This window comes from Helianthus annuus, chromosome 8 (assembly GCF_002127325.2).
Source record: "Helianthus annuus cultivar XRQ/B chromosome 8, HanXRQr2.0-SUNRISE, whole genome shotgun sequence".
Classification (NCBI taxonomy): domain Eukaryota; kingdom Viridiplantae; phylum Streptophyta; class Magnoliopsida; order Asterales; family Asteraceae; genus Helianthus; species Helianthus annuus.
In genome coordinates, this window is record NC_035440.2 from 20,090,492 (window position 1) to 20,103,979 (window position 13,488).

The window sequence follows — 13,488 nt, forward strand, 5'->3', positions numbered from 1 at the left end:
AAATGACTACATGTAAGTACAAAATAGATGGTAAAATATTAGCAAATTGTAAAATATTTTACATACCTAAATTTACAATGAAATTAAAACAAAATTAATAGTTGAAAGATTCTTGTTAATTATATGGCAAATCAAGTACCAATTAATATCTCTAAATGCATCAACTTGCCTTTGTTGACATTATTAATTTGTGTTTTGTAAAACATTAAGTTCTATATTTACTTTAATATAAGTTCTATTCCTAAAAAGATATTAATAATACTATAACGATTCACACACACATGTAATTTAAATCAGTTAAAAGAGTTTAATGCTAATACTAAAGCAACTGTTTTTAGTAATTAGTATATATACTTATTATCTTAAAATGTTTGTAGGTTTTTTCTTTCAAGTTAATTTAAAACTTAAAAGAATTGTTAATTAATACTTAACGTTAAATTATACATAACTACTCAATAACAATATTACTATTATTATTATTAGTTTAAAATAATTCATAGCCTTTGGAGTTATACGTTTTTGGTGTAAATGTTATTCTATCATAACTACACAAATTATATTAATCCTTTTATGGAATGTACCTCCTATAGAAACAAAGAATATTTGTTTCATTCAAGTTTTGTGATTCTTACACATTGCACCCTTCACTCACAAGCCACTTTCATAAGTTCATTGTTCTAACACGTTATTTCATTTTCATCCTGTACACAATATCAAACAAACTTCTGTATACTTTAAGATAAAAAAACACATAGTGATATTAACAAAAAACCATTCTTTTTTAATTTATAGTAAAGTTTAAAACAATTTTCTAAATTCTAATGCAAATAACATAAATTAGGTGTTGTAAAATCAAGTTATATATTAGACCTTACGACCTTACACTCCTTAGAGCATTCACATTTGAGTCTTTATTTGCACCTATATAATTTAATTAAAAAACAACTTTTACTTTAAATTTTGTTTGTTTTTCAAAAACCTACCACATCCAGCTTTCGATCTCTATCTCTAACATACTCACAAACACTTATTTTATTTTCTATCTCTTTCTTATACACTAAAATTTAGAGGTGTTATATAGCCTCTAAATATAGAGGTGTACTTTATTTTTCTCTAAAATATTCTTTATTATAGAGAATCCAATGTAGTAGTGTTTTAGTCGTGTTCTCTAATTTTTTCCTCTATATTATAAAGAAGTGATAGATATAAAGATTCCAATGTAAATGGTCTTAGTGCTTAACTGCTTATCAAATATCAATTATCGTGATAATAAGCTGAACATGTTGTTTTTCTAGTGTATCAAAAAACTAAAAAAAAAAAAAATGACTATCAGGTCTTTTTTCATAAAATTAATTTAACTTTTCTCATGACCAACAACTTATTTAAAATTTTTCGTCACTAATAGTAGAAATCGGATCAATAAAAACATAATTTTCCCTTTTTCTAAACTAGTTGCAAGTCTTAAAAAATAACACTTTCTTTTCCCTTTACAAGAAACTTGACAACAACATAACGTGAATGACACACATATGACTACTAATAACCATTATTCGTTCTAGACTTCTAGTTATGTGCTCATGAAGTATAAACAAAAAATAGCAAAAAATCCAGGGACTAAAACTGCCTAACAACATTTTTCAAAGGATGGTTTTCATAACTACAAAAAAATATTAATACAAAAAAAAACAGTTGAATTTAATATTTTTTTATCATAAATAAGAAAAAAAGTTTTTCCTTTTTCCCCGCCAGCTGTTCCGTTTCAGCAACTGCGAGTGTGTGTGAAATTCTAGTGAGAGAAAATCTAGAGAGAGAGTGTGTATGTGTGTGTGAAATTCTAGAGAGAGAAAATCTAGAGTGAGAGAGATCTCCCGCCCCGATTTTCTCCTCTCCATTGACCTCTCTGCTGTTTCGAATAATTCTGCATTCTCATAAACCCTAATTTAGCCGTTAAAAGCAGTTTAGGTTTTGTTATAGTGCCGTACAACGATTTGATCCGGTAGATTCTAATTCGGTTTATGTTCGATTTGATTTTTCGCATCTGGATCATACCGAATCCGGATTCGAATCTGTTACAGGTGAGTACGATTCGGATCATACGGGTTGTGCATTGTTTTTGTTCGTTTTGCAGAATTGTAGTTTTATATGCTTGAATTGTAGTTGTGAACTTGTTAATGTTGTGAATTGTGATTGAAATGGTGGTTTTCGTGATGTTTGATTGTGTAATTTGAATTGTTAGGATTCGCGATCGTTTCGAGATGACGGCTGGTGAGGTTGTTTGTAAAGCAGAGATTCAGGAGAAGTGTGGTTCTGGTGTGAATGCAGGCGGTGGTACTGTTGATTGTAATGTCGGTGGAAATGGTAATTGTAATTGTAATGGCAACGGTGGTTCCGCATGTGTGTTTGTGAACGGGAGTGTCGAGGTGAGTGCTGGTGAGTTTAGTGATGCAGGTGGTGTTAATGTTGATGGTGAAGTAGAGCAGTTTAAGAAGGAAGGGTTAGGTGTTGAGGAGGAGGGGTTGACTGTTGATCCGTTGGTGTCGGTGACTAATGGCGTTGTTAACAGGCCCGTGACAGTAAGTGTTGAAGAGGTAAAAGCTGTTGAAGATGATGAGAATGTCGAGAATGGATCGGTTGTTGACTCTCCTGTGGTCCTGGTGTGTAACGGTATTATTGCTCAGGATGTTAATGGTCATCTTGACAACGTCTCAGGAGAGCAAGAGGTGGATGTTACGAGCGCTGAAGATGTGAATGTCGAGAATGGATTGACTGTTGACTCTCCTGTGGTCCTGGTGTGTAACGGTATCATTGCTCAGGATGTTAATGGTCATCTTGACGAGGTCTCAGGGGAGCAAGAGGTGGATGTTACGAGTGCTGAAGATGTGAATATCGAGAATGGATCGGCTGTTGACTCTCCTGTGGTCCTGGTGTGTAATGGTGTTATTGCTCAGGATGATCATGGTCATCTTGACAACGTCTCAGGAGAGCAAGAGGTGGATGTTATGAGCGCTGAAGACGTGAATGTCGAGAATGGGTCGGCTGTTGACTCTCCTGTGGTCCTGGTGTGTAATGGTATTATTGCTCAGGATGTTAATGGTCATCTTGACAACATCTCAGCGGAGCAAGAGGTGGATGTTAACAGCGCTGAAGATGTGACTGTCGAGAATGGATCGGTTGTTGACTCTCCTGTGGTCCTGGTGTGTAATGGTGTTATTGCTCAGGATGTTAATGGTCATCTTGACAACGTCTCAGGAGAGCAAGAGGTGGATGTTACGAGCGCTGAGGATGTGAATGTCGAGAATGGATCGGCTGTTGACTCTCCTGTGGTCCTGGTGTGTAATGGTATTATTTATCAGGATGTTAATGGTCATCTTGACAACATCTCAGGGGAGCAAGAGGTGGATGTTAACAGCGCTGAAGAAGTGGATGTCGAGAATGGATCGGCTGTTGACTCTCCTGTGGTCCTGGTGTGTAACGGTGTTATTGCTCAGGATGTTAATGGTCATCTTGACAACGTCGCAGGGGAGCAAGAGGTGGATGTTACGAGTGTTGAAGATGTGAATGTCGAGAATGGATCGGCTATTGACTCTCCTGTGGTCCTAGTGTGTAATGGTATTATTGCTCAGGATGTTAATGGTCATCTTGATGAGGTCTCAGAGGAGCAAGAGGTGGATGTTAAGAGCGCTGAAGATGTGAATGTCGAGAATGGATCGGTTGTTGACTCTCCTGTGGTCCTGGTGTGTAATGGTGTTATTGCTCAGGATGTTAATGGTCATCTTGACAACGTCTCAGGAGAGCAAGAGGTGGATGTTAACAGCGCTGAAGATGTGAATGCTGAGAATGGATCGGCTGTTGACTCTCCTGTGGTCCTGGTGTGTAATGGTATCATTGCTCAAGATGTTAAGAGCACCGAAGACATGGATGATACTGGTTCGGAGCTTACTGAGTCAACTCTGTACAGCGTAAAAAGCTCTCAAGTGACTGGTTCTGGGTTAGAGTCTGCTATTAAGCCGTCTGATTTGACAGTTGATGTGTCTGGTAAGCCATATGAAGATTTGGGAAGTCAACTTACAGCTGATGAGCCAGAATCTTGTGGAGGCCCAATCAAGGGACAAGAATGTAAAGTGTCAGTTGATGGGTCCGATTCCGTTGGCAATTTAGTTAACAACCAAGAATGTCCAATATCGTTTGATGAGCTAGAACCTAGTGCTAAGCATACCGAGAAAGTAGAATCTAATACAGTTGTTGTGCAGTTAGAAGAAAAGTCAGAAGATCATCAGGAGTTATTCGCTATTCCCTCAGAGGTCAATGTAGAAGTTGAACCAAATCACGTCTGCAGCGTGATAAAAGCTGAGACCAAGAAAGCTGAAGGAACAGAAAGTCGGTCAGGCGTAGAATCAGAAGAGAATCCAGATTCTGGTCTTGTGTTGCCTGAGGAAGTGGATGACTTGACAGTAGTTGAGCAAAAGATTGAAACTGAATCTCATTTGGGTACAGAGAACCGATCTGCTGAAGGTGTGGACTGTGGAACTGAGATTGAAAATGTTGATGTCTCTGATGATGATGATGAAAAAGAAAGTGAAGTTAAGGATGCTGAAGATGTACCTCATCCGGTTACAGAGATCATATCTCCTGAACGTATGGATTGTGGAACTCCGGTCGAAAATGTTGTTGTCTCTGACAATGAAGAAAAAGAAAACGAAGTTAAAGATGCTCATGTTGAACTTGTACAAAATATCGTTCCAGGGAATAGCTCTGCTGAAGATATGGATTGTGAAAACGAGATAAAAAATGCCGATTTCCCTGATGAAGAAAAAGAGTCTGAAGTTAATGATCCCTCAGTTGGAGATCGGTCGACATTAAGTTTTTCTGATACACTTGTGAACCATGGAGCCGTGATTGAGTTTGGTTCAATTGGGCTTCATGGGACAACACTTAGTATACAGAATGAAGAAGTAGTAGACATGAATGGCATTCAAACTGATGCTATTGATGTACATGATGAAGAAGTTGAGGTTTTAGAATATAACTTCTTGGTAAAGATTCCCAGATTCGAGGATGAAAATTTCAGGGATCAGATTAGAAGTGCACTGGAGGTAGTTGAGGAGAAGACAGGCATTCGAGAATCAATCCGAGTTAAGCTTTTAAAAAAAAGGGTGAGAAAGAAATCTGATATGATTTTTCACACATTTTGTTATAGATACTTGGTATGATTAATGCTATTTTATTGAGGTTTTCTTTTACAGGACATGTTGATGGCCTTTAACGACGAATATGATCTTGTAAAAAGGGATGAGATTGCAGCAAGGCGGGCAGTTAAAGCAAAGAGACAGGAAATAGACTCTGTTCAGGCTATCATCAACAGGTGGAAGAATGCAATGTCTGTTGAAGATATTGATGCAAGGGTATGATTCTTTTAAATGAAAGCAACTGTTTTGATCATAGATTGCAGCATATTCTAAAATAGTGTTTTGAGTGTTTGTTCTTGAAGCAGATTTTCGGTGTGGAGTATATGATACAGCATGAAACGATTCGTTTAACGGATGAGAAAGAGTTCATTCGTGAGATTAAGCAGCTCAAGTCTCTTAGAGATCAGCTAGCCTCAAATATGGGTACCCCCGAGGAAATTCGACATGCTATAGACACAAAAGATCAGAATGAGGAACGTATGAAGGTAGGGGGCATTTCTTTATATTTTTCTGTTACTCAACATTTTTAAATATTTTTTTATTAAAATGAAGTTGATTTGAGTTTTTGTTATATACAGACTCTAAGGAAGGAACTGGAGTCCTTGAAACGTGAGGTTTCAAAATTTGAAGCGGTTATCGAACAACTTGCTATAAAATACGAGGAGACAACTTATGAGGAAAGAGACCTGAAACGTCAACTCAGAGTTGCAGATGTTGTTCGCCAAAAAGCATATGCTGATTTAAATAGTTTGAAGAAACTATCATATGACAAGGTTTGTTGTGACTTTTTGCATTAATTAAATCTGTAGTGAACAAGAATATATTTTAACTTTGTAGCCATGTGGGGACATTCATGGCAATCATCTATACATAGTTTTACTGTTTTAGCATTTTGAATAATCACATTATCTGTGGCTTAAAGCTCTGTAATGTTGTGCGCCTCATCCGACTTGTTTGTGAAAAGCATTTCGTACTCGTATTATGCAATGGATTGTGAATTTGTGCCTTCTTAGATACCACATTTAGTGATTTTTTTACTCACATACTTGCTTAATGCTCTATGCTTGTGGAGTTATACTAATATAACGGCTATGAGTTGACGTTCTAATATGGTAACTAAGCAACCATAATTAAACAGGTGCACATTATATAAGTAAAACATACTATCTTATGCAAACATGTATTTAATCATTCAACCATAAAACTGACCAGTATGCAAACCAAACGCCACATAAACATTTGTAAGGATGATGTTAATGAGGACTAGATCAAATGTAGTCGACTACAATCAGTTGTAATGTAGGATTCGTTGATTATTCTTTGTACGTTAAATATGCAATGTAGCTTCTCTCAAATAATGATTATGAGCATGTATGATTTATTACATTTTTTTTTTTATTTTTATTAAACTGCAATCAGTCAAATAATGATTATGAGCATGTATGATTTAATACATTTTTTATTTTATTAAAGTGCAATCAGAGAAGTGACCAATTATGAATGCTGGTCACACACGCAACCGGCAAATTGATTACTCATTGTACATTTAATATGGAATGTAGATTTTCTCATATAGTGATTATTAGCATGTATGATTTCGATACATTTTTAATTTTTATTAACCTGCAATCAGAAGTGACAAATTATGAATGCTGCTCTCACACGCAACCGACAAATTGATTACGCATTATACATATAAAATTTCTTATTAAATGCATGTAATTGTGATGATAAACTACGGCTTCTTATACTTGCAGAACAAAAATTTCCGCCAGTTTAAGGAAGATGTCACAACAGCAAAGACTTTTTTATCAAAAGGAGATAAAGATGCACTTCATCGTTTATGTGCAAATCAGGTTATCTAATTATAATTGTTTTTGTTGTTTATGGCCATACACTGGTAGCTTAATATAGGGCTACATACGTAAGCATATATATAATATTTTTGATTCACACGTCATTTGTTGTAGGTGGAGACATTTATGGAGCAATGGAACAACAATGACGAGTTCCGGCAAGAATACGTCAGTAGGTGCAATGCGAATGCAAGCAGGCGACAAAGGGTGTCTGATGGGCCCCCACTTGTTCCTGATGATGTGGCGCCTGTGCTTTCCAGTAATGTCAATTCTATTCCAGGTGAAGTTAAACACATGTCGGTGGTTTTACCTGTTGAACAAGGAAAGGATGTTTCATTTGTCGAAAGTAAGAACGAAGATAATCATGATACCGGTAAGTCTATCGAGAAGGTATCGGGCCAAAAGAACCAGGAACTGAAAAACAAAGGTGTTGCAAAACCGACGAACTTGGGAAGTGGTGACGTCGCAAAAGAGGCTGAGTTGGCTGTGGTTGCTGATCTGGTGGAGAATATACCGACAAAAGAGGAGATTGAGCTGGCGAGGAAGGCTGAGGAAGAGATTGCTGCCAAACTCAAAGAGCAACGGCGCCTGGAGGAGAAGGCTAAGGCAATTGAGGCAATCGAGAGGAAGAAACGAAATGCTGAGAAGGCCCAACAAAGGGCTGAGCTCCGGGCCCGCAAGGAAGCTGAGCAAAAAGAGAAGGTGCGTTTTAAGTTTTAACCAATCTTGTTTTCTTTCTTTTTTTGGTATTTTCTGATTTGCTCGATATACGTAAGTTGCATTGTAGTAGGTCATTTATGTTTTTTTTTTTTTGTCGTGTAATAATCATATCTACTCGGTCATTGAAGGACTAAGGTCTATGCTAGGCCTATGCAGTTAAATCGGTGATATATCACCGATATGTCGGTTATCGGTCCCCATGTAAATGTCGGTGTCAAATATCGGTGAGGATATCGGTAATGATATTATCAGTGACATTGACCGATATTTGACCAATATATCACCGATTTTCCCAAGATCAGTACCTTTCTTCTTAGTTTTACCATTCATCTTTCTTCTTATTGTTGCTATTAGTGTATTAAGTCTTAATTGTTAGTGTTTTAAGTCTTAGTCAGTTCCTACTTGCTACAATTGTTAGTGTTTTGCAAATCACAAAAGGTTAGTGTTAAATTGCTATATATATATATAAATTCTACATGATCACCGATATCCCACCGCGATAACCTATATCTCAAATATCGGTCATTGACTGATATCCGATTTTTTACTGCATTAACTGCTTAGACGATAGCAAAAGATTCTGTTGGGCGTACGTGTAAGGACAATTAGTAGTGAAATGATGGACATACTTTTTTTATAAATAATAAAATATTACGTCTTACAAGTTTGGTTGGTTTGGTACGCCACTCCAGCTTTACATACCATTGATTTTGTAATGGAAAATATCTAAAAACAAGTTACTTTTATGTCATGTAATTTGGTAAAGATATACTTATTAATTTTTTTCTTTTCATATCTAAACAACGTTTTTTAAATATAGAAGAAAAAACAAAATAGGAAAATAGGAAAACTGAATGGGTTTAGATGGTCATGATCCATCTATTTAATTTGTTGGGTCATGGGTCAGATCCATTTTTACATAACTTAAAACTGAATGTAAGGCGAGGCTAAACGGGTCAGGAAACTGTGCATTGTTCCCGGTTTCCTTTTACGCTTTATATTTAATTTTATTCGTTTGACCGTATAAAGATAGAACACAGCCCAGATCACTCTCAACTAAATGGACGGCTTATTATTAGATAATGCATATTTAATAAATTTGTTAGATAAGTTTTCTAATCTTTTATAAACCAGATACTAACTAGATACATGTATGTGATTATAAATCATGCGACACTTGTTGTAAATCTCATTAAACATTAGTATGATGTCAACTATAATGACAATGATGTGATTTTGTGCAGGAGAGAGAGAAGCGATTAAGAAAGAAGGAAAAGAAGGCAGGTGGCGGAGATGGGGAAGAAGTCGCAGGGTCAGAAGGTTTAAACGAGGCTACAACTAAAGAGATTGAAACCGTCGCTAACAAGAAAAAATCTCAAAAACCGCCAGCTCATTTCTTCTCAAAGCAGCTAAAACCAAAGCCCGTCCCTCCGCCGCTTATAAACAAAAACAAGAGGCGGTGGCAACAATTGGGACGATTGGCTCTTGGTGTTGTTGGTGTTCTTGGTGTCCTTTTTGTGTTTCTGTTGGCTAACTTCGGTCTTTTTTACGACTTCAAGTCCTCCAGGTTCACTATCGCGTACTGAATCTGAATCCCGCCCGCTCGTTTGCTTCTAAAAATATAGAGAAGTTTTTTTTTTTTTTTTTTTTCGGTGGAAACTTGATCGAGTTTCGGTTTCTAAATCACCTATAGATATATGCGTTAAAGAGTTCTAATAAGGTCTGGGCTTTTAGTTTGTTTTATAAACAGTTTTCAGTAGTTTGTAATATGGTATGGTTAAGCTGGAAGTTACAAGAGAAGAACCTTTTTAGTATATTGATAATCATGCCTATGCCTGTATATGTTTTTATTCATTTTGCTTTTGAACTAGTGTGTTGAGGACCTAATTTTTAAGGTACAATTGAGTGAGGGGTCTAATTGGAATTGTTAGTAGTTTAAGGGGTATGTGTGTAAATGCTTAACAACTTGGTACACAAAGCACAACATAACCGATTTAACTAAGTTAGTTGAGCATCTACACATACACCTCTCAACCACTAATTGTACAGTAAACACTAGTGCTTTGAGGTTTTGGGTATGGTGGTTAGACTAAAGGGTATGGAGAGGATGGGCTTGGAGGGGATGAGCCGCCACGTAGGAGTGGCTTGGAGGGGATGGACCTAGGGGGTGGGGGATGAACCCCTTTATCTATACTATATTATAATGCATGAGTGAGGGGTATTTTAAGATACCCAAAAAATAAGAACTTTTCCCTTCTTTATTTATAAAAAGACCCCTAAAATGAGGGTAGTTTGGTCTTTTAAATACTATTTATTTTTTAGCCCCTAAACTTATTACACTTAAATCCCTGAGGTTTTAACAAAATTATAGATAATTAGTTACAATTCACCCATCCACAACAAACTTATATTTTTTTATGCATTCTTGACATATCTTATAAACTATACTGTTTAAAAAAAATCCAAAGATATCATGATGACCTACACATTTTTGTCGACGTTTCGGTAGTTGTTTTGTTCAATATCGACGCATCATTAAAAAGTACAAGTCGATAATGCTTTAATGGACAAGTAATTAAAGAAGAAAATAACAACTAATCTATACTATATTGTAATGTATGCGGGATGAGCATTTTTAGATACACAAAGTATATGAACTTTTTGCCTCTTAATTTATGAATAAAGCTCTAAAATGAAGGTAAATTTGTCTTTTAAACACTAATTATCTTTTAGCCCCTCATCTTATTACATTTAAAATACCTAATTTTAACAAAATTATGGATAATTAGGTTCTACTTACACTTTCCCCTCTACTATATTTCTTTTATGTATTCTTTTCATATCTTTTAAACTATGACGTTATACAAATATCGGAAGGTATCGATATGCTTATTTTTGTCGACGTTTGGGTATTTGTCTTAATCAATATTGACGTGCGAATTAAAATATAAAAATATATAATATAATGCGTTACTTAAAACATCAAAATTTAATTTAAACATAGCTTTGAATCCTCACGTTTCAAACACTTCGAAATTCCCAATTCAAAATTCAAACACACCCTTATCTTTGTTGGATCCTCCCGCTTCAAACACATCTTTGAAAACCCTAATCCCAATTCAAAATTCAAACACGCCCTTCTCTTTCTTGGTTCTCTATCTCAAATTCAGATAATCGAATGTCATTCTGTCTTACCCTCTCTCGTTACTCTTCATTGATCGCAGGAGTTTGTGGTGCAAGATTTCACATCGCCTTCTCTGTTTGACATGGAAGGGTTCTTATCATATTTTCTAATAGATACCCAAATGGGTGGAGAATCACTTTTCGCTCCCTCATCACCATCCCCACCTCTCCCTCTACTGGAAATTTAGGGTTTTATTTTTCAACTTTAGTTCACCCAAAACCCTAAAACCTCCAATGTGCTATGATTCATCAGGGAAATCTCAGCCGATGGTTTCTCCTTACATTGTACTAAAGGTTTAATTTGCTTAATTTTTGTTTCTGCTTTTCGCGTGTGGATAAAATGAATTTAGTGGTGATTTCGAAGCTTAAAGTGGGTTTAGTTTTCGTTATTGTTGTTAATATCTCCTGTTTGGGTTTCTTCCTTTAATATGCAGGTTGGCTTGGCTTCACACATTGTTAGGGTTGTGTCGACTTTGAAGGTACTCTTCTATAACAAGAACTTATTGCCCAAATATATATGTATTGTATATATTTTTAGAGTCACATAAAGGGGAGATGGACTAATCTGATGTTTTTTTTTTATTTGTGAGATTGCTTAAACATGCGACAAATTACTAGCTTCATAGTTATGTATTTTTATATTCTTGTCAGGGTTCAATGTAGTGTTTTACTACAGGAGCTTATTTAATCTTACTTCATATGAATTGCAGGCTCAAGAATTCATTGATGAGACAGGTATTGATGCTCTGGCAATGTTTATCGGTAATGTTCATGGAAGTACTTTGCAAGCGGGCTAAAGCTTCTGCTTGATTTGCTAAAGGTCAGTAGAGGATTTATCATCACATTCACACTGAAGTTACTTTTTGTAACTCTTGTTTTTTTTTTTTTTTTTTTGCTTTTGACTAGATCCTCTATGAATTGGCTTGAAAGAATGGAATCATGGAGCCTCTAGATTGCCTAAAGAACTTGTCCAGGTATGCGTCTATAATACAAGAGATCCATCTGAAATTCTTTCCATATGTCTTGTTCTGTGGCCCCCTCTATGTGTGTTTGATGGTTTATAGCATTATTTACACAATTAAATCACGAAAAAGAAAATATATGGTTTGCTCACCATTGTTTTAGTCAAATCTGTTTTCAGTTTGATCCAACGGATTCCAACCATACGTTATACTTGTGATGTAGGTTCTTAAAATGTAATATTTGTTTGCATTTGTGTATATTAGTGTAGCAACTACCACATATGGCTCTCAATTTGCAGCATATTAAGTTGGTCAACACATCTATCAAGGTGCTCAGTGTGTTTCAAATTATAAACCGGTGACCCGGGAAGGACTTTGTAATTCCTTCTGATGTGAACTTGGTAGTTGTACAACAGGTACATCAGATGAGAAAGAAGATCAATTGAGTGACAATAGAATTCAATGGTTTGTCGATCCACTGACAAATTCTCATTGAATCCTGACAGGTTCTGATCACTTAACTTTTACTTATTTCATTCATTACTATTTGAAATCGATTTGTGTTTTTCGTTATGGCAGGTTGTCACTCTTTGGTGCAAGATTGGATCGATTTGTGCTTTTAGCTTATGAGATCTGCTTCTTTTGCATGGATTCACTCAAGGATCCAAAAAGAGAAAAGGTGTCAATGCCATTATTCTCACTGCTCTATGGTGTTTGTGGTGTATGCGAAACGATGTCCTTTCCGAATGTGGTAGAAGAAGTCAAAGCAATGATAGAGATTGTTCATCATTTTCAACGTAGGCTGATTTGGTGAATTGTTTTCTGTTCTTGTTGGTGTTGCTATTTTGCTAGATAATTTTGGTAGCTGTAATGTTTTTTTAAATACCTTGCTTTGCTGGGGTTTTAATAAGATTTGTCGGATCCAAGGGACTTTAGGAGCTGGGTTTATATACTAGAGGTGTGAAAGCGTTGTGTTTTGTGAGGTGAGCAATGTGGGATTCTCAACTTTTGGAATGAAAATTAAATATTAGTATTTGGGAGTAACAGATATATAATGCAACTTTTTAGAGGTTTTAAGTTAAGATCTTCTTATGGTCTCCTAATTTAAAGTGATTTTTGCTTACCAGCTCAGCTAGATTGAAGATGGCGTTAGGGTTCTGAACATAGATATTTGTAGTAATTTAATCCAAGATTAAAAGAAATTTCCATCTCCAAAGAAAGCATATTTGATATTTTCAACTATAAAACAATCATGACCTTGGATGAAAAGCTATAAAACAATTATGAACAAGATGAACAACATTTAATTAAAGTGCCATTTTGGTCCCTGAGGTTTATTAATTTTTGCTACTTTAGTGCAAAACTAAAATTTTTTGCATTTGGGTCCTTGTGGTTTCAGTTTTATTGCCATTTTGGTTTAAAAATAAATCATACCATATTTGTCTTATAAAATTATACAATTTTGTTATTTTCCTCAAGGGCAAATCAGGTTATATTTTTCTTATAAAATCTGGTATTTATTTATAAAAAAGAAATGACCATTTTGCCCCTGAGTAAAAAGACAAAATAGCATGATTTTAT

General features: G+C 35.6%; 1 protein-coding gene, 1 long non-coding RNA gene and 1 other non-coding gene across 8 annotated transcripts; all 3 read left to right on the forward strand.

Moving 5' to 3' along the window:
* The first annotated feature begins 1,742 nt into the window (after positions 1-1,742).
* Positions 1,743-9,602, forward strand: LOC110872283. The gene is made up of 8 exons (XM_035976488.1): positions 1,743-2,075; positions 2,237-5,153; positions 5,244-5,402; positions 5,492-5,671; positions 5,765-5,959; positions 6,944-7,042; positions 7,157-7,744; positions 9,007-9,602. The coding sequence occupies exons 2-8, from the start codon at positions 2,256-2,258 to the stop codon at positions 9,346-9,348; spliced, it is 4,461 nt and encodes a 1,486-aa protein (XP_035832381.1). The 5' UTR covers positions 1,743-2,075; positions 2,237-2,255; the 3' UTR covers positions 9,349-9,602.
* A 1,186-nt stretch (positions 9,603-10,788) lies between these two features.
* Positions 10,789-12,940, forward strand: LOC110872281. Of its 6 annotated transcripts, XR_004864792.1 has the most exons (6): positions 10,789-11,239; positions 11,380-11,424; positions 11,656-11,765; positions 11,852-12,236; positions 12,324-12,413; positions 12,487-12,940. It is a non-coding gene; the product is annotated as an uncharacterized LOC110872281 (long non-coding RNA). The 6 variants fall into 6 exon arrangements; XR_002554351.2 differs by having other exon boundaries at positions 11,852-12,413; XR_002554354.2 differs by having other exon boundaries at positions 12,324-12,940.
* Positions 12,350-12,424, forward strand: LOC118481617. The gene has a single exon (XR_004865826.1). It is a non-coding gene; the product is annotated as a small nucleolar RNA snoR14 (small nucleolar RNA).
* Positions 12,941-13,488: the final 548 nt, after the last annotated feature.